The following is a 19,521-nucleotide window of genomic DNA, read 5'->3' on the forward strand; positions in this document are numbered from 1 at the left end:
AATCTTTTTCAATTCCTTGCCTGCTACAGAAGAGAGGACATGATTGACGATGATGGATTTGATGGTGGTGGTAATGACAGAATAGAGGGAAGGGGGGGGATAGATCGTGAGAATTAAGATACTTCTTTTGCTGCTGTTGCTGCTGCCTTTTGATTCTTGAGCCCTGAAGACCGACGAGAGAGAGAAAGAGAGATGAAAGAAAAAAGCGAGATTGTCCTGTGAATGAGAAAGCATAGTGAAGATAGAAGACGAAGTGGGGAAAGGGTAAAGGGATAGGAGGGGGGTAAGAGATTGTCAAGAGAAAATCTGCGGAATCACCGTCCGAACAAGGAGCGTAACCTGCTCTTCTCCTCCCCGCTCCTGGTCCCCGCTCCTTGCTTCTCTTCGTCGAGCACACCACGTCGAACTGGTTGCTGGTGATCCAGGACTTTGTCCGCGGCGCCACCTTGAACGAGGTGTAATCTCCCGTCCTTGCCTAACGCCAAGCTCCTCTGAGACGGCGGCCCTGCGACCTCGTCGCCGTTCTGGCTTCCGCTACGTCTTCCTCCACTCGCATTCGACTCGGTGCTCGGGCCCGAATGGGAACCGGAACCCGTCACCGAGCTTCCGCTCCTCGAGGCAAAGCCCGGAGTTCCCGGCGTCTGCCGACCTCCTTGCTCGTCGGACGAGGAGCCAGTCTGCGATGCGCCTAGCTTCCCTGCCGGGTTTCGGAACGCGGCCATGATTGGCGACTGGTCGGGGGTGTTTGTGCCCGTGCCGGCACCACCAGTGCCAGTTAGCGCGCCGCTTGTAGCAGTGTCCAAGGTCCCAGCACTCGACTGCGAGGGTTGTCGATCGTGATCGAGCGGGTGGAGAGAGGGTGCAAGACCGTTCTGCTCGGCGGGATGCCGTCCGCGACTGAACTGGCTATCCTCTCCGTCGCTCATCCTTTGAAGTGGGCTCTGTTGATGTACGCTGTAGCCGTTGCGAAGGTGAGAGGACGGACCAACATTGTGTGACGGTGTCGGTTGCTCCAGGGGATGCGTGATGGGTGTGACTCGCGGCGAGGAGGAGACGTCGCTGTGGCTCGATGCGTCCCATCCTGGATGGGCGGGCGATCTTGACCTCGAACCGGGACCCTGGCCTTCGGGCGTGCGTGAGCCCGAAGCCAGGCTGTGTGCATACAGCTGGCTGGGTCCGTGCGTGCTGCCGCTGTAGGATCGGCTGGGGCCTTGGGCCAGGTAACGCAGCCTCTCTTCCTCGCGCACCGTCGAACCAACATTGCTGCCATCTTCAGCCTGATCCTTCCAGGACAAGCCAGCGACGAAATCGTCCGTTCCCTGGCCAATGCCACTTGCAGTGGAAAAGGCAAGCGTCCGTTGGTCTAGGGCCGTGGCCATCCCCCCAAGGCCGAATCCGAGCGGTTGAGGCGGCGTGATCTGGATCGAGTCCCTGTTCTCAGGCAGGTGAGGCAAGTATGACTCTCGCCTCTCCCGTGGGCTGAGACCGCCGGGCGACGACGCGCCATTCGAGCCCTTGTAGGAGCTTGCAGCGTAGGACCGTTTCAAAGTCATCGTCGACGAGCTGCTCGAGAATCGGCCGTGGGCGGCGCCATCGTAGACCTCTGCCGGCGCTGGGATCGCGGAGCCCGGCGAAATGTCACCCGGTGGGCTGAGGGGTGACCCCGGGGCCGATGCTTCGAGCGGCATGCCTGCTGTGCTGGGGCTGGCGAGAAGTCCCGTCGAGCTAGCCCTCCTGCTGAGCGGCGCGAATTCGCTTCCATACCCATGACTGCCGCTTCTGTCGAAGTGCGTGATGATGCTCGCCTTGCTAGTGCTTCCTCGCCAAGAATCTCGATGCGTTTCGCCGTACAGGGTGCCGGTCAGTGTCCCCGACGAAGGTAAACCGGTATGGTTGCTATATGCGGTAAGCGGTTCTCGTACTGGAGGCAGCTCGGCCTCACGATGCCGGCGATGGTACCACTTGACGTATATTCTGTAGCCAAAGTAGATGGCTGCCAAGCCGACGAAGATGACGGCAACGGCAATGGCTGCCGTCGCTGGTTGGCCCATGGCGTTTCTTTTATACCGTTATTTGCGGAGATTATCTACGCCTTGTTCGAAATGTCCTCGCAGCTGCGATCCATCGAGCGATGAGGGACCACCAACCTCTACTGCGTCGTCGACTGCTCTGTGTCGGTAGGACGTCGGTCTACCTTTTGAAGCGCTGTTGCGATGGTTCAAATAGCTGTTTTTCCGAGGCTCTTAGTGCACCGCGAGATGTGTCGGTGGAGCGCAGGTCGTCTTGAGGTCGGTCTCTGTGCCAAGGACGAGCGCAGCGTTCGACGTACAGGCGCGCGCGCGAGAGAGAGAGGGAAGAAAGCGGGAAAGCGAGAAGGAAACGAGGAAATTCGAGCCTGCGTCTCGATCCGAGCGATCCTCGCGGAGGTGGAATTTCACACTTTTACCAGAAATGCGCGTCAGCTGGCCCTTCTCCACGAAAGACTTCAGGGAGGAATCGATGTCGTCGCCGCAAGTTTGAGGGGGATAAGATAGGAAGAGGGAGGGCGGTGATTATACGAGCGAAAGAAGTCAGGTGTGGTCGGCTTTCAGGGTGCAGGGACGGGGTGGGAGTCAAGGTGAAGTTTGGACAAAAATGCAGGCAAACCATCGATCATAGCGCCAACAAGGAATCTCAACCGCCGCAACCAAACATGAATTTCGGATTCGGTTTGCGAACCTCGCTCAAGCAATAATATGACGGGTGACCCTGGCTAAATGCCCTGTTCAAGAGAAAGAAAAATTAAAAAAAAAGTTGAACTCCTTCTCCAAACACATCAAGTACTACACTTACTACAACTAGCTACTACTACTAGTAGTGCAACTACTACATCTGGGGACTGCTTACTACTCTGCAAGACACTTGCAAATTTTTGTGCCTACATCGCTCTGCGTCGGACAGATAGATTTCTGCAGGTGATCAGACAGGGTCCGGGGAATCATCATCTCACGGCTCGCAAAGGCCCCGCTTCTCCATTTCAACGTCGTAGAACACTAGTGGAATTGCCCTTAGCTCGGTGTCGGGACGAGCGAAGGCCCCTGCTTTCTCTGCCATGGATTTGAAGACCGATGTTGTACCCTCGGTTTCCAACACCCGGCCGGCCGCGTCAAAGTCACGTGACAAATAACGGACGTCATTTTCTCGTCGCACGTCTCCGCCAGGCGCGCCGACGCGCTGGTAGAGCATTTACCACAAAGGCACGAGAAGCACCAGTCGTGCGTCGTGCCTCGCAATCTCCTTTTGACCACCATTGGGAGGCGTTAAGTCGTCCTTCTCAAGTCAGGACTTTCGGCCTTCGTCGTCATCAAAAGCGGTCTGCATCAGCTTTCTCATCATGGGCCGCTTGTAAGTTTTCACGCATCAAGGCGCAAGGAAATGATCCTCTAACTTGACGCCTCCTGGCGCGGCTCTCTCAGGAGCCCATCGCACTATGACGATGTCTTCTTGGACAAGTCCAAATCGGTGATCATCCACATCCTTGCCCAGCTGAACAAGCACGGTGAGATTCCACACGCGCTCGCATTGGCGCCAAAGGCGAGGAGGGAGAGACATACCATTCTCGCAGGCCGACTCGGCGAGACCTTTTGCGATGACCAAGTGTCAGAAGAGAGCGAGGAGGGAGAGCGCCGAAAGGAAAAGAGAAGGTCAATCCGGCGAGAGATGGCCAAGCTGTCCGAATTCACCTACGAACAGCTCGTCGAGTACCTAGATCCCGATGACAAGTTTTTCAAGAGGTTGACAGAGATTATCATCAAAGTGAGCGCGACGACTCATTGGCACGTCCACATCCGAGCTGACACCAGTCACTGCAGGAGACGGCAGCACAGGCATACAATCGACTGCAGAAAGAGGAAGCAGCCGCCGCCTCTGCCGACCAGACTGGATTTCCAACACAAGCCATGACAGGAGCCTTTGCAACGAGAGCGAGGACAGCGTTGGGCAACAGCGGCTCGATGTACTTCTTGGCTAGGGATGAAAGCGGACTCGTTCGCTCGCGGAGCAGCTCCTCTTCCTCCAACTTGACGTCCATCAGCTCCGCCTCGGGAGACTCTCCTCCGCCTCGTGATGCTGCGACGACCCGCATCTCACGCGTCGGCCGACTCTCGCAGCAGGATTTGTCTGCGTCAACGACGCCCTCCGCTTCGAGTGTTCGCGCCGATCTTATGGCTCGGCGTGCATCCCTGACTGCGCAACGTCAGGCATTGCAGCTGAGCCGAGAAGAAAGACGACGGGAACGTATTCTACGTCACATTGACTCTGAGCGCCCTTCCAACGAGATCTCAGCTCCCTCTCCTGCCACTGCTCCCAACAACACCATCCCATCCACCTTTCTCTCGTCGAGCAGCCTGCTTGGCGAGCCCTCTCAGTTTCTCTCGCTTGGGGCGCCGACATTCGTGTCCAGGCCCCGTGCATCCAATTTCCACGTCGCTCGTTCCTCGTCTACCTCCGAGCTGTCCACCGTGCCCTTCCCTACTGGTCATGGCGCACCCACAACGGGTATCAACGATGTGACAGCAAGCGCCTCGTCACAAGAGTCGAGCCGAGATGTTTTCGATCAGCTGAATCGAACCATCGAGAGAACGGCAGAGTCGCTCTCTGCTGCGGAACCTCCTACTGGCCATGGCGAGGAAGCAACGACAAGCTTGACGCGTCTACCTGCCGTGTCCGATGGTGGCTCGCTCCGCTCGCTTCCACGCGATCTGGAGGCCCGCCACCAAGCACTTGAAGCCAGCCTCGAGAGGATGAGGGCGCTTCGAACATCGCCAGAAAGACTGGGCACTTCTCCCCGTCAGCAGCAAGAGGTGGGCCACACGACTGTGACAGGATCAACTCCTCCGTCTTTGCGACGGTCAGGTGCCAGTCGCGCTTCGCTCCGCTGGCCTGGCGCCCGTTCGAACTCGGGCGCTCGTCGCATCGAAGACTTCACGGCCTTTGCCGCACGCCGTCGGAGCGGCGCAAGGCAGCAAGACGATCATCCCGATCGCGTCAGGAGCCCACCACCTGAGCTGCAGTCAGCGCATCAAACGTTTGAAGAAGCTTTCCGAACACTGCAGAGGGCTGCAACGAGCATCGAAGAGACCCTGGGTGTCTCCAGCCAGCGGGATGCCAGGGGCGCAGAGGCCACCGACGACGACGGCGATGATGTAGGCATAGAAATTGACGGCGAGTCGGGCATGGCCGCCCGCTATGAGCTGGCGAGCGCTGGAGTCAGTCTGACCGAGGGTCACTTGCGGAGCGGTACCTCGTCTCAAAGGCCGATCGCCAGGCTGCCGTCAAGGCAGCCTACCCACACTGTTCCGGGTGGTGAACAAGCACCACCTCGCTGATCCATGGCCCTATATACCTAGACTGTGATGTGTCCTATTCCCCATATGTGTACAATCCGGTTGTCAAGCCATCAGACCGCACGGCTCTCGATTCCTTGGCCAGTGATGGTCCTACATGATTGAGCCTTCTCCTGTAGCAATTACCAAAATAAGAAGGGTTATGCAAGTCACGCGCTAGCTCTTGGCCCCCGGCGCGTCGTTTTCAACATTGCCGGTATCCCCACCTCGCCTTGCTTTCCCCGGCTTGCTTCTCCTGTCTGTCTTCCCTTGTTGTCGGTGCCCTCCATCATCTCGTTTGCTCGACTCGACGCTGTTATTTTGCAACCATGTCCAACGACTCTTTCATTCACGCATGTGCCGGTGGTCTGGGCGGCATCGTGGCCATGACAGCCACCTACCCGCTCATGTCGATCAGCACACGCGCCGCCGTCGAATCTTCCAAGCACCCGGAAGAGGTGGGTCTATCGCGACTTTTAGCGAGCTATTCGAAAAGCCTGTTCACTGACAGTTATCCGCCTTGCCTCCATCCCATAGTCGCTAATCACTGCCGCCAAAAGAATCGTCCAGCAGGAGGGCATCACGGGTCTGTATGCTGGCCTCAACTCGTCCCTCATTGGCGTGGGCGTCACGAACTTGTGCGTGGTGGAGACTCTGCTCCGTAGCTGACTAGTGACGATAAGACGCTGACACTTGAATGCGTGCACGGGGACAGTGTCTACTACTACTTTTTCGAGCAGAGCAGGGACGTCATTCTGCGCTCCAAGAGGCGCTTGGCGGCGCAGGCCGCCCAGACGGAGGGCGCTATGATTGCCGCGGGCGGTGCCTTGAGCACGCTCGAGAGCATGTTGGCAGGCGCCATTGCGGGTGAGCTCTTGTTGCTTTCGACTGTGCCGGGAAGGAAAATTTGGCTGACTCCCTGAAACCGGCTCCAAAGGCTCGGCAACGACTGTCATCTCCAACCCAATCTGGGTGATTAGCACGCGCCAGACCGTGCGCATCTCTCGGCGCGAAGAAGCCTCCTCGTCGTCGGTGACGCGGGGCAAAGACGCCCAGCCAGTCAAGAAGCTCAGCTTCCTCCAGACGATCCAGCACGTTCTCAAGACCGACGGACCGTCTGCTTTCTGGCGCGGACTCGGGCCAGCATTGGTGCTCGTCATCAACCCCATTCTGCAATATACCGCCTACGAGCGATTCAGGGCCGCCGCGCTGGAGTCAAAGAAGGCGCGCGGTGCCGTGGCCAGGCTGAGTGATCTCGAGGTGTTTTTGCTCGGAGCACTCAGCAAGCTCGTCGCGACCGGTGTCACATATCCTCAGATTGGTGAGTAGCAGCAGCATCATCGCTCCTTTCGTCCCCTCCTTCTTGAAAGACTACGAAGCTGATCTGTCCCGGATACATGCAGTCATCAAGAGCCGGCAACAGTCTGGCGGCGAGAGCAAGGGAAACGTCTGGACGGCCATGACGGACATTGTCAACCGCGAGGGCCTGGCAGGCCTCTACCGCGGCATCACCTCCAAGCTGCTCCAGTCGATGCTCACGGCCGCCCTCCTCTTCCTGGGAAAGGAGAGGATCTACAACTTCACAAAGACTGCCCTGGCTGCACCAACAGTGGCGGCCAAGGCCTCTTCTGCCAAGTAGTGGCCGAGCAGCACTGCTGTGCAAATGAATACTTTCGAGCCAGAAGTAGAGTGAGAGAGAGACATCAGACGAGGTGAATATTACCCGATTAGCGTAGAAGTACAGCTTTGAGAGTCAAGGAGAGTGAGGATTAGTGGTGGAAGAGTGGTGATGTGATATTAGTGGGGGAGCGATCAAGGGCGAGCCAGCCGCCTGGGCGGTGCCGTCGATGAAGCTCGATAGCCAGCCCTTGGGATCCTGCTCGGTGTCGAGCCGGCTGCTGATGAAGACGAGGATGCGGAAAAGAGCGGATTCGAGCTCGAAGAGGTCGGCCCAAAGCCTCCAGAAAAGACGGACGCGCGTGGGTCTGGGGCGTTGCTTCCAAAAACAAAGGGCTGGTCTTGCCCCGGTCCTGAGCGGAACGGTGACGAAAAAGAGGGAGTGGGCGGGCCACCGTCGTAGCCGCCGTAGAACTGGCTGCTGGTGCTCCGCTTTGCGCCAGCAGCCGTCGGTGTAGAGGGGCCTTCGTGAAAGTTGTTGGTGCGTTGTTTATACGTGGGTGTGGTAGAAGATGAAGGGAGCACCGGCTCGCTCCGGCTCGGTGTCATGCCTCCCGAGAGGAGCGGGTCCTCTTCGATATCCATGTTCCCCAAGTCGACCTTGGCAGTGAGAGCTGCTTGCCCCTCGGCAATGAGGCTCGTCATCTTGCTCTGGAACCGTCGGTACATCTCATCGTCGTCATCCTCGTCCTCGTCGACTCTCTCATTGGAGTCTTTGCTGACACTGCCGCCATCGTCGTTGGTAGACGAAGCCTGCTGCTGGCTAGTGTCCATGGAATCTTGCTGAAAGAGCGTCGATGCCTTGGGCCGCTTTGGAAGCTGCTGGGAGCGCGCCGAACGGTGGGACGCAAATGCGGGTCTCCGCCTTCTGCTCGAGCTAGAAACAAAGACGGTATTGTTCCTCGGCGAAGAAAACATGGCCGACGAGGAGGAAGCGGCCGAGGGAGACAGAGGTGTCTCTGGCACCTTTGCTCGTGAAGATGAGGCGGGAAATGCATAGGGGGGAGGCGGTTCTTCGAGGCCACCGGGGGGTAGCTTCTCTACGCTGTCGTTATTACTTGCTCGCGCGGCAACCCTTGCTTCGTCTTCGTCTTCTTCCGGTCTTCTCCCCCAGCTTGACCACAGAGAATATGCAGTGATGGCCTGTAAACAGGAGCTTAGCTCAACAGATTGCGAGAGGAGGCGGATCACGCATATACTCACTGCTGCGCCCGTGTACAGGGCCGCATTCAGAGCACCATCCACGATCGTACCCGCTACGCCTCTTCTCTTCTTCGTTGCCGGACCCTCGACGTGATCTCGACTCCCATCAGAGGACGACCTCGCCTCCATCTCGCCGGTCAGCAACCTCCTCTGTTCGTCCTGCTGCTGCCGCTGCGCCTTTGCGAGCCGGGCGAACGCAGCAGAGTCATGCGCGCCGCCGTCTGGATGCGCACTGTCCAGGCCGGACACTGGCGGCTGGAAGCTGAATTCGCCCTGTGGTGGACGAGTGGGCTGGGTCTCGGACGGAGCAGCGAGAGAGGAGTAATAGGTCGGTGCTGATGCCGATCCCAACGACTGGGGAGCCGCGTCAAAAGATGGGTAAGGATTTGGCGTCGCTGTCATGGCGGCGGACGGTGACGGAGAATAAAATGAAGGCGTCCAGTTGCGTTTTCGAGAATGGAGCGGACTGTTCGGCTCGAGAAAGACAGAGGACGAGGAAGAGGGGTGATCAACGACGGGCCCGCCGGAGGAGGATGAGGCAAAGATAGAGGTCGAGGGAGGGGCCCGACCGGGTGGATGCAACGGCCCCCTCGGTCGCCTTCGGGATGGGTATAAGCTTGAGTCCATGCTGTGCCTTTGACGATTGCTGCAGGGATGTAGTGGGGAAGGGGTATTTGTTGATGCTGTTGCACACGGCCCATCCCTATTGCGGCGCGACGCCCGGATTTCGGGAAAACAAAATAATCTGGGAAAAATGGGACAGGGCCGTGGAGGAGGCGCGCGCGCCCTTTTCGCAGTCGCAGCCGTCCACTGACCATGGATGTCGACAAGCTCTTCAAGGTGCGAGGATTCTGAATGAAGGCACTTGAGGTAGCTCGTGATAGCTGACCCTTTTTTTCATGTATCCAGCTCCCCAAGCTTCCTCAGTCTTCGCTGAACAAGCGGAAATGGGCAGAGCCGAATCAAGACGCGCTCAAAGCCGCAAAGGTCGAAGATGTGGAAGACGAGGACGGGGAGCGAGCGGGGCCATCGCGCCATGTTGCTGCTGCTGCTGCCACAGTGCAGGATGTCGACGACGACGATGAGGAGGGAGACGAGAGCGGCTTCGCGCCTGGGAATGACGCCGACTACTTTGTTGATGAAGATGACGAGGGCGGTCGCTTTTTCGGGGGCGGGCTAACAGACCAGCAAAAAAGAATTTTAGAGATCATGAATAGAGGAGCCGAAGACGATGGCGATGACAAGCAGAGGCCAGAAAGGGAGCTCGCTGATCTCCGGAAGACGCTGGTAAAGTTCGAGCGGGCCATCAACAAGAACCAAGAGATGAGGGTCCGCTTCGCAGACGATGCCAGCAAGTGAGTTGTCGACAGCTCATGAAGCGAAGGGGAAGAGCTGACGCCAGACAGGTTCATTGATTCTGAGGCCGACTTGGACGCTTCCCTCAAGTCGCTTCTCATCCTCACCACCAATCCCGCTCTCTTCTACCCTGAAACGATCAAACACGGCACGCCTGCCTCCCTCTGTGGTCTTTTGGCCCACGAAAACGTCGACATCGTCGCTTCTGTCATTGAAGTCATCGAGGAATTGACTGATGACGACGTACTCGATGCGGGAGATGAAGGCCGAGAAGAGACAGAGGTCGAGGATGCAGAACAAGGCGCGTCGTCGAGCAGAAAAGGTCTCCAAGGCATGAACATGCTTGTCGATTCACTTCTGGAAAACTCCTTCATCGAGCTCCTCATCGAGAACCTTTCCCGTTTCAATGACCAAAGACCGCAAAAAAGCGACTCGATATCACAGGAGGATGCCGCAGCGGCGTCCAACGCCGAGTCTGATGCCAACGCGATCTTTCACTTGCTTGGCGTTGTCGAGAACCTGGTCTCATTGCGACCCACTCTTGCAAAGGAGACTGTGACGGGGACAAAGCTGCTTGCCTGGCTGATGTCAAGAATCAAGCGCAAAGGGCCACACGACCAAAATCGGGGCTACGCTGGCGAGCTGCTTGCCATCCTGCTCCAGAGCCAAGCCGGCGAGGAGATGAGCGGCATGAATCGCGACATTTGCTTAAAGTTTGGTCAGGCAGAGGGGATAGATTGCCTCCTCAGCGTTTTGGCCGTCTACCGGAAAAAGGATCCCTCGGCAGATGCCGATGAGACAGAATTCATGGAGAACATCTTTGATGCACTCTGTGCCGCTTTGACGCTCCCTGAGAACAAACGACGTTTCTACGAAGGCGAAGGTACCGAGCTGATGTGTATCCTCATGAGGTGCGTCTGCAATAACACGCTCCTCTACTGTAGTACCAAGCTAATCACGTTCTCCCAACAGAGAGAAAAGGGTTGCGCGGCTCAGAGCCATCAAAGTGCTCGACCACGCCCTGTCTGGGCCCCATGGCTCGTCCAGCGCAAAGCGTCTTGTCGAGTGCCAAGGTCTCAAGACGCTCTTTTCTGTCTTCATGGGTCGATCTTCTTCCTCGAGTCATTCGGACGTCGAACCTACATTGGCGGACGAAGAGCATGTTCTCGGGATCATCGTCTCGCTCCTCAACCACCTTGCGTCCGATTCAAAGGAGCGGCTGCGGCTGCTCAAAAAGTTTGTCGAAAACGAGTACGAGAAGGTGGACCGCTTGCTGGAGATTAGAAGGGCCGCCCTGGGTCGATTGGCTGTTGTCGAGGCGGAAGAAAAGATGCGGCGCGAGGAGGAGGGAGAGGAAGAAGAAGAGGAGGAGGAAGGCTATTTCTACCTGACAAGGCTGGAAGGAGGCCTGTTCTCGGTCCAGATGACCGACTATATCCTGGCGTGGATCTGCATGGAGGACGATGGGATCCTGGCGCATACAAAGAGGATGATGGGTAGACGCGAGGAAAGCCTGGAGAGCGTGATCGATGTATTGAAAGGTGAGGCAGCCTCAAGTCTCTCGATGGAATCGTTGCTGATCTTGGCCGGATCCCAGAGTACTACGAGAACGTTGGTGACGATGCCATCGTCTCAGACCCCTCGATCGAGACTGCTGCGCCGACAAGCAATGGAAGCAAATCACAAGCAGATGACGAGGCCGACGACGGCGTGCTCAGGCTTCGGGATGTCATCGTTCAGCTGGTCAATTACCTCCTCGCTGTCATCTAGCCCATCATGTCGCAAGATGGTAAACCAATGGAATTAGAGAGAGAGGGAATGGGATTGAGACAAGAACTCAAATGATCTTGAAGAGGTATTTATGTCGTCATCAAGTCTATATGGGAAGAAGCTGGTCGTTAGAGTCGCTCCTTTATATCGTCAAGTGTCGTTGATGTCGTTGAAAATCTGGGTCTAGAACCAGGATGAGGCCAGCTCCTTGGCCCTCGTCTCGCCTTCGTTTGCTCTTTCGACGAGGTCGTTGAGCTCGGTCATCTTCATGGCCTGCCTCCGTTCGAAGCCCTGGATCAAGAGGCGGGCCGCATCGATGGAAGCGAGGATCGTTGCGGGATCGTAACCGGTCAATACTTGTGCCGCTCCTCCCTCGTCATAGTCCAGCTGCCCGTCGTCGGCGATGCGCTTGACGGGACTCTGGTTTTGGCTCTGGGCAAAAGAGTCGTCGGCGGCAGAGAGGAAGGTAGAATCTGGCTCATCGGAGCCACGTTCGCCTTCTTGCTTCTTCTTGGATGGTGAGCAGGACCGGCGACCGTCCTCCGAGGCTGGGGCGCCGATGCTATTGGCGAGACGACTCGAGCCAAGGATGCTGCCCTTTGATTTAGGCGTTGGACCGCCAGCCGCTGCGGGTCCCAGGAGCTTGGTAATAGCGCTCTGCATCGCCGTCGCATCTGTCCCCGCACCTAGACCTGCGTTGGTGCCCAGAAATGGCGGGAAGGCAGCGGAGGAAGGATTGGCAGGCGAGGTTCCAGTCCCGCCCATGCCAGGAGAAGCACTTGCAACTCCTGACAGACTGCCGCTGTTTGTGCTTCCAAAGACGACCTCTTCCCAATCTTGGCCGTACTGGCGCATGAGGTAGTCGCCCATCTGCTTCGTCCTTCGCCGCATCGCCTCGATTTCGATCGTCTTTGATTCATTGCTGCCGTCACGAAGGTTAGTAGAATTGTTTCAAGTGATTCGCTTGAAGTCACACTCACTCTCTTTGAAGACCTTTGAGGATCTGTAGAGGTGCAGCTTGAGTCAGTCACGAGCCTGGGAAGAGGCACAAGACGAGGACAGCTCACCATCTCCTGGCTGTTGAACTCCCTCTCGAGCTGCGTTGCTGCCTCCTTTGTGAGCCCGCCTCCGCCAGTCTTCCGATTGGCAGATGCCGTAGCTCGACTGAGCTTTTCCTGCAGCGCGGCATTGCCCTGATTGGCCTCTCTCAGCGCCTTTTCGAGCTCTTCGATTCTACTTTGCTGCTCTCCGATTGTCCTCTCCCGCGACTCAACCTCTTCCAGCGCCATGTCGAGCTGCTCCTCTACGCTGTGCTCCCAGGACTCTTCTTCTTCCTCCTCCTTCTCCTCTTCTTCTTCGGCGTCTCCGGACGAGATGTGCGCGAGTTGTGATGAGCCCGTGCGAGACGATCTGGTCCTTGGCGGCCCTCCCTCGACCACACCAGCAATCGACCTCCGCTTGACCCTCGCCAGGAGCTGCCGCGTGGGCGTGGCTGGGTCTGCGCCGTCTTCCAGACCTCCCATTCCCCCGCCCCTGAGTCTCGCGGGCAGTGATGGTCGAGGGGCGGCCGCGTCCATAGTCCTGCTCTGGCCCTGTTGGTTGATTGGCTTGAGTGATCGAACGCAGCTCGGCCTTCTCGAGAAGCCGCTATTCGCGCGGGCGCCCCGAGCTCTATTTCCTGGACTCGAGGCTTCCTCCTCGCGTCGGCTCACGTGGAGAGCCTGCTCGCCGTCTCTCCCACGTCAACCTTTCGCGAACGGGCCTTCTCATTTCATTCTATCCAGCCTCTTTCTCTCTCTCTCTTCTCAGGCCGTTTTCTCTCCAGCGATGTCGTCGTCAGCTGCGGCCGCGGCTGTGAAGCAGTACAAATCAGCAGGCGAGGAGGTCTGGAAGAATCGAACAGAAAAGATTGTGCGTGTCGGCCCCCTCCCCACGAGATCCTCTTTCTAAGCAACGCTCACATGCTGTTCCCATTTTAACTTGCTGCTGCGATTGTGCAGAATGCAGAGCTGTTCACACTCACGTATGGCGCTCTCGTCGTGCAGCTCATCCGGGACTACGAGGACTACGCGGCGGTCAACTCGCAGCTCGACAAGATGGGCTACAATATTGGGACGAGGCTCATCGAAGACTTTCTCGCGAGGACGAACCTGCCGATCTGCCAGGACTTCAGAGAAGTCGGCGAAGTCCTTTCCAAGGTGAGTCAACAATCTCGATAGGAGCTAGAGCAGCATTAAGAAGGAGAACTGACGAATTTATATCTCGCACGACCAGGTCGGCTTCAAGTCTTTCTTGAACATTGTCCCGGCCATCACGCACCACAACCGCTCCTCCTCCGGCGCCCCACCGCCTTCGTCGTCGGAAGAGGCGCCCGGCAACTCGCTCGCGTCAGCCTCAGCGCCCGAGTTCTCGCTCACATTCGAAGAGAACCCGCTGGCCGAATTCGTCGAGCTGCCCCCTGATGCGCGGTCCGGCGGGCTCTGGTTCAGCAACGTCCTCGTCGGCGTCATCCGTGGCGCGCTGGAAATGGTGCAGATGCAGACCGAGTGCTGGTTTGTTTCAGACACGTTGCGGGGCGACGAAACGACCGAGATCCGGGTCCGCCTCGTCCGGTATCTCGAGGAAGAGGCACCACCTGCCGATGATTGATGTGCAGTCCCTCTTCTCCTTCTCTATGCTAGAACAAAGCATCACTTGTAATTGTATTATCTCCAACGATCTCATCACTCTATCTGAGAGGAACATTAAGCACGCTCGCTATCCTACGCTATCATGCGCTGTCCTACACTGTCCTGCTCTGCACTACTGTTGTTGCTGCTGCTGCTGCCACAGTTCAGACATCGGCCCCGATGTAGAAGAGCCTGTAGTCGTCTGCACCCCTCCAATCAAAAGCCCAGGCACCGCCGTGGCCGCGTGCCTCTGACGGTCGCAGCACTGCTCCGTATCCATCCCTGCCATGCCCATCTGATGCGCGACGGCGATCTTCGTCTTCGGCGGCGGCCTCTGGCGGCTGTCGCGCACCGGCAATGGTGCTCGGCACGCGTCCCTGCTTGGGATCCGGCGCAAGGAGCAGCAGCCCGCACAGGTACTCGAGCTCCATCTCGAGGCTCCTCGAGCCGCGCTGGTGTCCCGGCCGGTCCATTCCAGCTCCAGCGGCATTGTTGTTCCCAGAGGAGGAGGAGGAGGGTAAAGAAGAAGGAGGAGGAGGAGGGACAAGCTCCAGCTCTAGCGCTGCTCCTTCTGGCTTCTGCAGGGGAGCAGGCAGCGTCGTTTCGACGCGGACCTGCACCGTCGTCTGTTCGACCTTGGACGCCAAAAAGGCGAGGATGGTGACATTCAGGACCGACATGGCCGTCTGTGGATGCTGCGATTGCCTGTTGGCACGGTGTGGTACCGGCTGGCTCGCGGTCAGGTGGTCCGAGTACATGGCCGCAGCCGAGGGTGGCGCGGCAGGCGTTTCGGCTCGGATCGTCGACGAGTGCGCGATTACCGCCGGATTGGTCTCCAGAGCACAGATTCTGGCCATGCCCGTGACCGACGACGGCACATCGGACCAGTGTACGACAGCAAGGGGAGGCGGCCGCGCCAGGTCAGCGGGGAGGGGCAGCGGGAGGACCTGCGTCATGGCACCCTTCGTCAGCAGGACGACGCTGGCATGAATGGCATGGCTGCTGTTGGCCACCTCTCTGCGCGCGAGAGCATCGGTGGGAGGTGCAGATGCATGGTGAAAGTGCCGCTGACGGCGGCCACTGCCCTGTCCCCCACCTCGGCCAAACGTTCGAGCAGCTGAATGCGACAGGGATCGCGTCAGGGGCACGTCGCGGAGCGAGACACCTCTGACCGCTGTCGGATTCGCGCGGCTGCTATACCCGCTGGTCCACTCATCGTCGTCGGAATCATCGTCGGAATCGTCAGAGTCGTCGCCCACGGCGGTGAGATGGCCCGCAGCTGACTGAGTCTCCCTCTTGCGGAATCCCAAGGGAGGCGGTTGTGCGGAGACTTCGTCGCCCGGATTCGTGACGGTCAAGCCAGGCTGCATATGGCGGCCAGACAGCCTTGTTGACACGAGCGGGGGGCTCGTGGCCGCAGCTTCGGTCCCTTCTTCGCTGACCGAGCGAGCCATGGCCACAGCAGTAGCAGGAGTAGGGACAGGAGCTGTTGATTCAGCGGCCCTTCTCCTCCTCTTTCTGACAAGGGCCTCTGCCTCTACAGGCTGCATCCCAACCCATCGTTGCTTCGACTGCGCAGCCGCTCGTTCGCCCTCCCGGAGCAGCTCTGCGCTCGATCCTCTCCTCGAATGGTGGCCCTTCTTGCCCTGGCTCCCGTCCGACGACTTGGCCGTGCGGCTTTCGAGTGGTGCACTTGGCAACGATGCAAAGTCGACGGCTGCTGCTGCTGCTGTTACTGTGCGTCCGGACGGGCCGTCTGCCGAAGGAGCCAGCGCGGTGGAGCCAGGCGCTGCGCACGCCAGCTCGAGCTCCCTCACGTTGCTGTCGCTGACTCGAATCACAGCGGCCCGCCTTCCAAAGCTCACAAACAGGCTCAGGTCAGCGCCGGACCACGCCGTGGGGCCTGCGGACCCGCCGCTGTACTGGGGACGCAGCACGCTCGAGTAGACGGCAGGCACACTCGCTGTCCTGCCGTGCTTGCCGTTCGGCGACGTCAGAGCAGCGGCGCCGGGTACGACTCCGGCAGCCGAGCCCTTGTCCACCGTGGAAGCTGCAAGGGGCGCATTGATATCTCGAACGCTCAGCTTGGTTGCTGAACCGGTGACGGGAATGGCCGATGCAGTAGCGCGAGTCGAGGCAGACGGAGCGGGCTCTTCGAGAGCGGTATTGCAGAAGCAAAAGGACATGGCCTTTGGCGCAAAGGGGCAGTAGAGCTCGCGAAGGTAGCCCCACGACCGCGTGGCGCCAACCTGGGGCGGCACGGCCTCGTAGATGAGGAGCGTCTTGGACATGGCCAGAGCCAGGTACCATGTGCCTGCTCCCTTGTCCTCGGCACCGGCTTCGAAGATCGAGTAGAACAGAACACCGCTGCCCTTTGACGAGCTGGCGGCGCCGCCATCGCGCTCCTTGCCCTTGCCGTGGCCGGAGCTGCTGCCTCCGCCGCCGCCGCCCCCACCGCCGCCTCCTCCTCCTCCACCACCACTGAGAGAGCCCGCGCCAGAGTCGTCGCTAAGAAGCGACGTCAGGGATGCACCCTGACCAACATTGGAAGGCCCTGCGGCTGTGGCCGAAGAACTTGTCGAGCCTCCCGCCGAGCCGGAGGCACGAATCGCAACCGAGTTGAGGGCCATGCGAAGAGCGTTTCGATGGGCAGCGTCGACAGTCGCACCCTCCTGGGCCGCTCGGAGCTCATCATCGTCGTCGTCGAGATCTTGAGAGGAGTCTGGGCTGGGCTGAGGCATGTTGCCCAGGCTGCTGCTTGAAGCCCTCCGAGATCGAAAGTCCTGCCCCTGCCAGTCATTGACGTGTCTCGTGCCGATCGAGGCGCCACTCCAACCGTCGCTCTCGGCCTGTCGCGATCTGCGTGCGGCAGCCCTTCGCTCGCCCGGCGGGTCGCCCAGTGAGGCCCATGCGTTGCGGATCTTGGATGAGATCTTGCTCTGCCTCTTTTGACTAGTGCTGCTCGTCCCTGTCGTCGTGTCGAGCATGTCAAGCGGTCGGGAGTTTTCGCCATCGAGTACATAGGAGACGATCCTGCGCACCATCTCGAGATTCCACATCCTCACCGTCCCGGTCCCATTAGGAGGTGTCGGCTTGCCTTCCGCACAGCCCGAGCCAACGCCAAAGTTGCAAGACGCGATTCCTCTGGCCCCCGACGAGGTTGCCTCTGCCGCGGTGCCGAAGCCTGCACCCTTGTCAGGTGGGCCGTAGACGGGCGCTCCATGCGCACCCAGGTTCGAGGCAGACGAGGCAGACGAGGAAGAGGAGGCAATGTTCTCAAATAGAGAGCGGATCTTGGAGGGTGCCTTTGGCACGGGAGCGCACAAGGCCAGCAGGATGCTGCTGTCGCTCTGAGAAGGCGGCCGCGGCCCATAGATGGCTGGCGGGGAAGACGCCCTCTGCGTCTCGTTGACCTGGGAGACAAGAGTCGACATCTGATACAGGCCCAGGCCAGTCCAGACCTGAACGCATCGAATGTTGCCGTTCCAGCCTCCCTTTGCCGGGTCGGACGACGATGATGACGACGATGATCCTCTTCCCCATGTGCGATAGGCGCTGGCCTGGTAGAAGCGGTTGGCTTGCGAGAGGGCCTTGCTCGCCTTTGTCGGCCGCTTCATCTCCACGGCATAGAGGCCCTCTGCGGTGCCGATGAGGAGGACCGTCCGTGTCGGCTTGTCCTGACCGCGGCCCGGCCGAACGAGACGAGGGGCGGCACCCGGCGGCGGACCAGGACGCGGGACGTCGAGGTAGACGGCACAGAGCGGCTGAGAAGGGAGGTGAGGAATGAAGCGACTTCCAAAGTGATGACCGTGCAAGGGTGGAAGCGCAGGCCGAGCTGCTTCGTCGCGCTGGGTGGATGTCGAAGAGAGGAGAAGAACGTGTGAGGGGGCTATGTATGCATATTAAAGGACAAGAAACATGGAGACGCACCTCTTCTTCCTCAGAGCTAGCCCCATCGCTCAGTGCATCCTCATCGTCTACAGCAGCGCCCCAGCTCTTTTTCCGCTTGACATCGTCGGTAATTAGCGCCCTTGCCGACGACGGTGAAGGCAGGCCGGCGTTCGCTTCAGCCTCGAGCCGGTCGTAGTGTCTCTCCAGCGCCCTCTTTTCGATCCATCCTCGCCATCTTGGAAATCGGCCGCCGCCACCACCGCCGCCTTGAGCCTGATCTTGACCTGGAGTAGCTCGTGGCGATTGAAAGCCTGGTGGCTGTGCCGGAAAGTTGTGCGCATCGTACGTCGGGGGAGGCAGCTGCGGTGAGCTCGGAATTTCGACGCTCAACAGCGGCGGCGGCGCCGACAGCGGCTGCGGCCGTGGCGGTTGCGGCAATGGACGGCTGGTTAGAGTCTCTGGCGTGCCTGGCAGAGGCCGGCTGCTGCCGCTCCTGGCGACCGGAGTAATCGTCGATGCCCGGCTGGGCTGTGAAGAGGTGGAAGCCCCTCGTGCGCTCGCAGCGTCTCCAAAGCCGATTGCTTCGATGCCAAACACCAACGGGTCGAGGGACGGAGGCTCATCTGTGAAGAGCTGCTGCTGAGGACGGTGCATGAAAGACGCCTCTGAAGGCTGGGTATAGTACGCGGCCGGCGAGTCGTTTGCCATGGCCCCCGCCGCTGCGAGGCGCTGTTGCTCATGCTGAAGGTATGTGTCCGATGGCGCGTTGCTGTGACTGTGATCGAGAAAGGCATGCGGGGCGATGCCCGAGCTCAGATGAGGTAGGTTGCCATCCTCGTCGTCCTCGTCACCGTCGCCAGGGGGAAGTGGCGAGGGGGCTGGCCGGCCCCGGAGCCGGGTGGCATCGTCTGGCAACGGCGCCGCGCCGTCGTCCTCGTCATAGTCCTGCTCTGCTATCGGCGCATGGGTGGCGGCGTGAGTGGGGATGGAAAAGATGTCTGGGGTATGGGAGGACGACGAGGCGTCGTCGTCGGCGGCCGACGACGCGGACGAGGACGGCGTCCGTCGGCCCGCATGCAAGATAGGAGCAAAGGGCGACGTGAACGCGGCCTTGCTCGCCATCCACTCTTGTTATCCCTCTCCTCTATGCTTCACACGTCGGTGTCGTTGGCCGTCGCCGTTGCTGTCGATAAGCCTGATCGATGCCACAGACTGGCAGGAGGGCTAAGTGAAGGAGCAAGATCTATCTTTTGATCGTCAACGTCACGTCTGCGTGCGAGGATAACCCGTGCCGATTTCAATGAGCTTAAAATTTCGCTGGTCGGCCCAGTCGCTTCAAAAGCCACACGCCTGGCTGCTGCTGCTACGCGGGGGGGCCTGAGCCGCTGTCTGTTGGTCGACCGGGGCGACGGTCCTGGGGCGTGGAGCAAGACGACGGAAGGCCGGGGTGCCGAGCTTCTGCAAGAGAGTGGCGTTGCTTTTACCTGTCGCTCGACGTCGAAGAGACGGATAGCCGCGTACCTGGTCGTCCGATCGAGCACCGCCTGACAACCCCCCTAGCTTCGGAGCTTTTGGAACGCGCGCACGCACCA

General features: G+C 59.3%; 8 protein-coding genes across 8 annotated transcripts; 4 read left to right on the top strand and 4 right to left on the bottom strand.

Annotated features, from left to right (window-relative positions):
• Positions 1-5: 5 nt before the first annotated feature.
• FA10DRAFT_47893 (hypothetical protein) lies at positions 6-2,404 on the bottom strand. Its single transcript, XM_025525507.1, has one exon. It carries the CDS (start codon positions 2,049-2,051, stop codon positions 315-317), a length of 1,737 nt encoding a protein of 578 aa, XP_025381580.1. The 5' UTR covers positions 2,052-2,404; the 3' UTR covers positions 6-314.
• Positions 2,405-3,213: 809 nt separating this feature from the next.
• FA10DRAFT_264921 (hypothetical protein) lies at positions 3,214-5,533 on the top strand. The gene is made up of 3 exons (XM_025520844.1): positions 3,214-3,380; positions 3,446-3,795; positions 3,852-5,533. The coding sequence occupies exons 1-3, from the start codon at positions 3,374-3,376 to the stop codon at positions 5,364-5,366; spliced, it is 1,872 nt and encodes a 623-aa protein (XP_025381581.1). The 5' UTR covers positions 3,214-3,373; the 3' UTR covers positions 5,367-5,533.
• A 131-nt stretch (positions 5,534-5,664) lies between these two features.
• Positions 5,665-7,089, top strand: FA10DRAFT_249129 (mitochondrial carrier). Its single transcript, XM_025519521.1, has 5 exons — positions 5,665-5,821; positions 5,901-6,001; positions 6,079-6,230; positions 6,301-6,684; positions 6,767-7,089. The coding sequence occupies exons 1-5, from the start codon at positions 5,693-5,695 to the stop codon at positions 7,000-7,002; spliced, it is 1,002 nt and encodes a 333-aa protein (XP_025381582.1). The 5' UTR covers positions 5,665-5,692; the 3' UTR covers positions 7,003-7,089.
• Positions 7,068-8,906, bottom strand: FA10DRAFT_264923 (hypothetical protein). Its single transcript, XM_025520845.1, has 2 exons — positions 8,244-8,906; positions 7,068-8,183 (listed from the first exon to the last, which is right to left on the bottom strand). Exons 1-2 carry the CDS (start codon positions 8,643-8,645, stop codon positions 7,176-7,178), a joined length of 1,410 nt encoding a protein of 469 aa, XP_025381583.1. The 5' UTR covers positions 8,646-8,906; the 3' UTR covers positions 7,068-7,175.
• Positions 8,907-9,037: 131 nt separating this feature from the next.
• On the top strand, positions 9,038-11,804 carry FA10DRAFT_238391 (DUF1716-domain-containing protein). The gene is made up of 5 exons (XM_025519138.1): positions 9,038-9,083; positions 9,153-9,598; positions 9,650-10,510; positions 10,572-11,140; positions 11,197-11,804. The coding sequence occupies exons 1-5, from the start codon at positions 9,060-9,062 to the stop codon at positions 11,367-11,369; spliced, it is 2,073 nt and encodes a 690-aa protein (XP_025381584.1). The 5' UTR covers positions 9,038-9,059; the 3' UTR covers positions 11,370-11,804.
• FA10DRAFT_47970 (hypothetical protein) lies at positions 11,480-13,022 on the bottom strand. The gene is made up of 3 exons (XM_025525508.1): positions 12,437-13,022; positions 12,350-12,372; positions 11,480-12,291 (listed from the first exon to the last, which is right to left on the bottom strand). The coding sequence occupies exons 1-3, from the start codon at positions 12,944-12,946 to the stop codon at positions 11,553-11,555; spliced, it is 1,272 nt and encodes a 423-aa protein (XP_025381585.1). The 5' UTR covers positions 12,947-13,022; the 3' UTR covers positions 11,480-11,552.
• A 90-nt stretch (positions 13,023-13,112) lies between these two features.
• On the top strand, positions 13,113-14,133 carry FA10DRAFT_264926 (TRAPP I complex). The gene is made up of 3 exons (XM_025520846.1): positions 13,113-13,280; positions 13,370-13,567; positions 13,644-14,133. The coding sequence occupies exons 1-3, from the start codon at positions 13,197-13,199 to the stop codon at positions 14,016-14,018; spliced, it is 657 nt and encodes a 218-aa protein (XP_025381586.1). The 5' UTR covers positions 13,113-13,196; the 3' UTR covers positions 14,019-14,133.
• On the bottom strand, positions 14,054-19,455 carry FA10DRAFT_277945 (hypothetical protein). The gene is made up of 2 exons (XM_025523421.1): positions 17,969-19,455; positions 14,054-17,886 (listed from the first exon to the last, which is right to left on the bottom strand). The coding sequence occupies exons 1-2, from the start codon at positions 19,049-19,051 to the stop codon at positions 14,203-14,205; spliced, it is 4,767 nt and encodes a 1,588-aa protein (XP_025381587.1). The 5' UTR covers positions 19,052-19,455; the 3' UTR covers positions 14,054-14,202.
• Positions 19,456-19,521: the final 66 nt, after the last annotated feature.

The sequence above is a fragment of the Acaromyces ingoldii genome (assembly GCF_003144295.1).
Source record: "Acaromyces ingoldii strain MCA 4198 unplaced genomic scaffold FA10scaffold_1, whole genome shotgun sequence".
Lineage (NCBI taxonomy): Eukaryota > Fungi > Basidiomycota > Exobasidiomycetes > Exobasidiales > Cryptobasidiaceae > Acaromyces > Acaromyces ingoldii.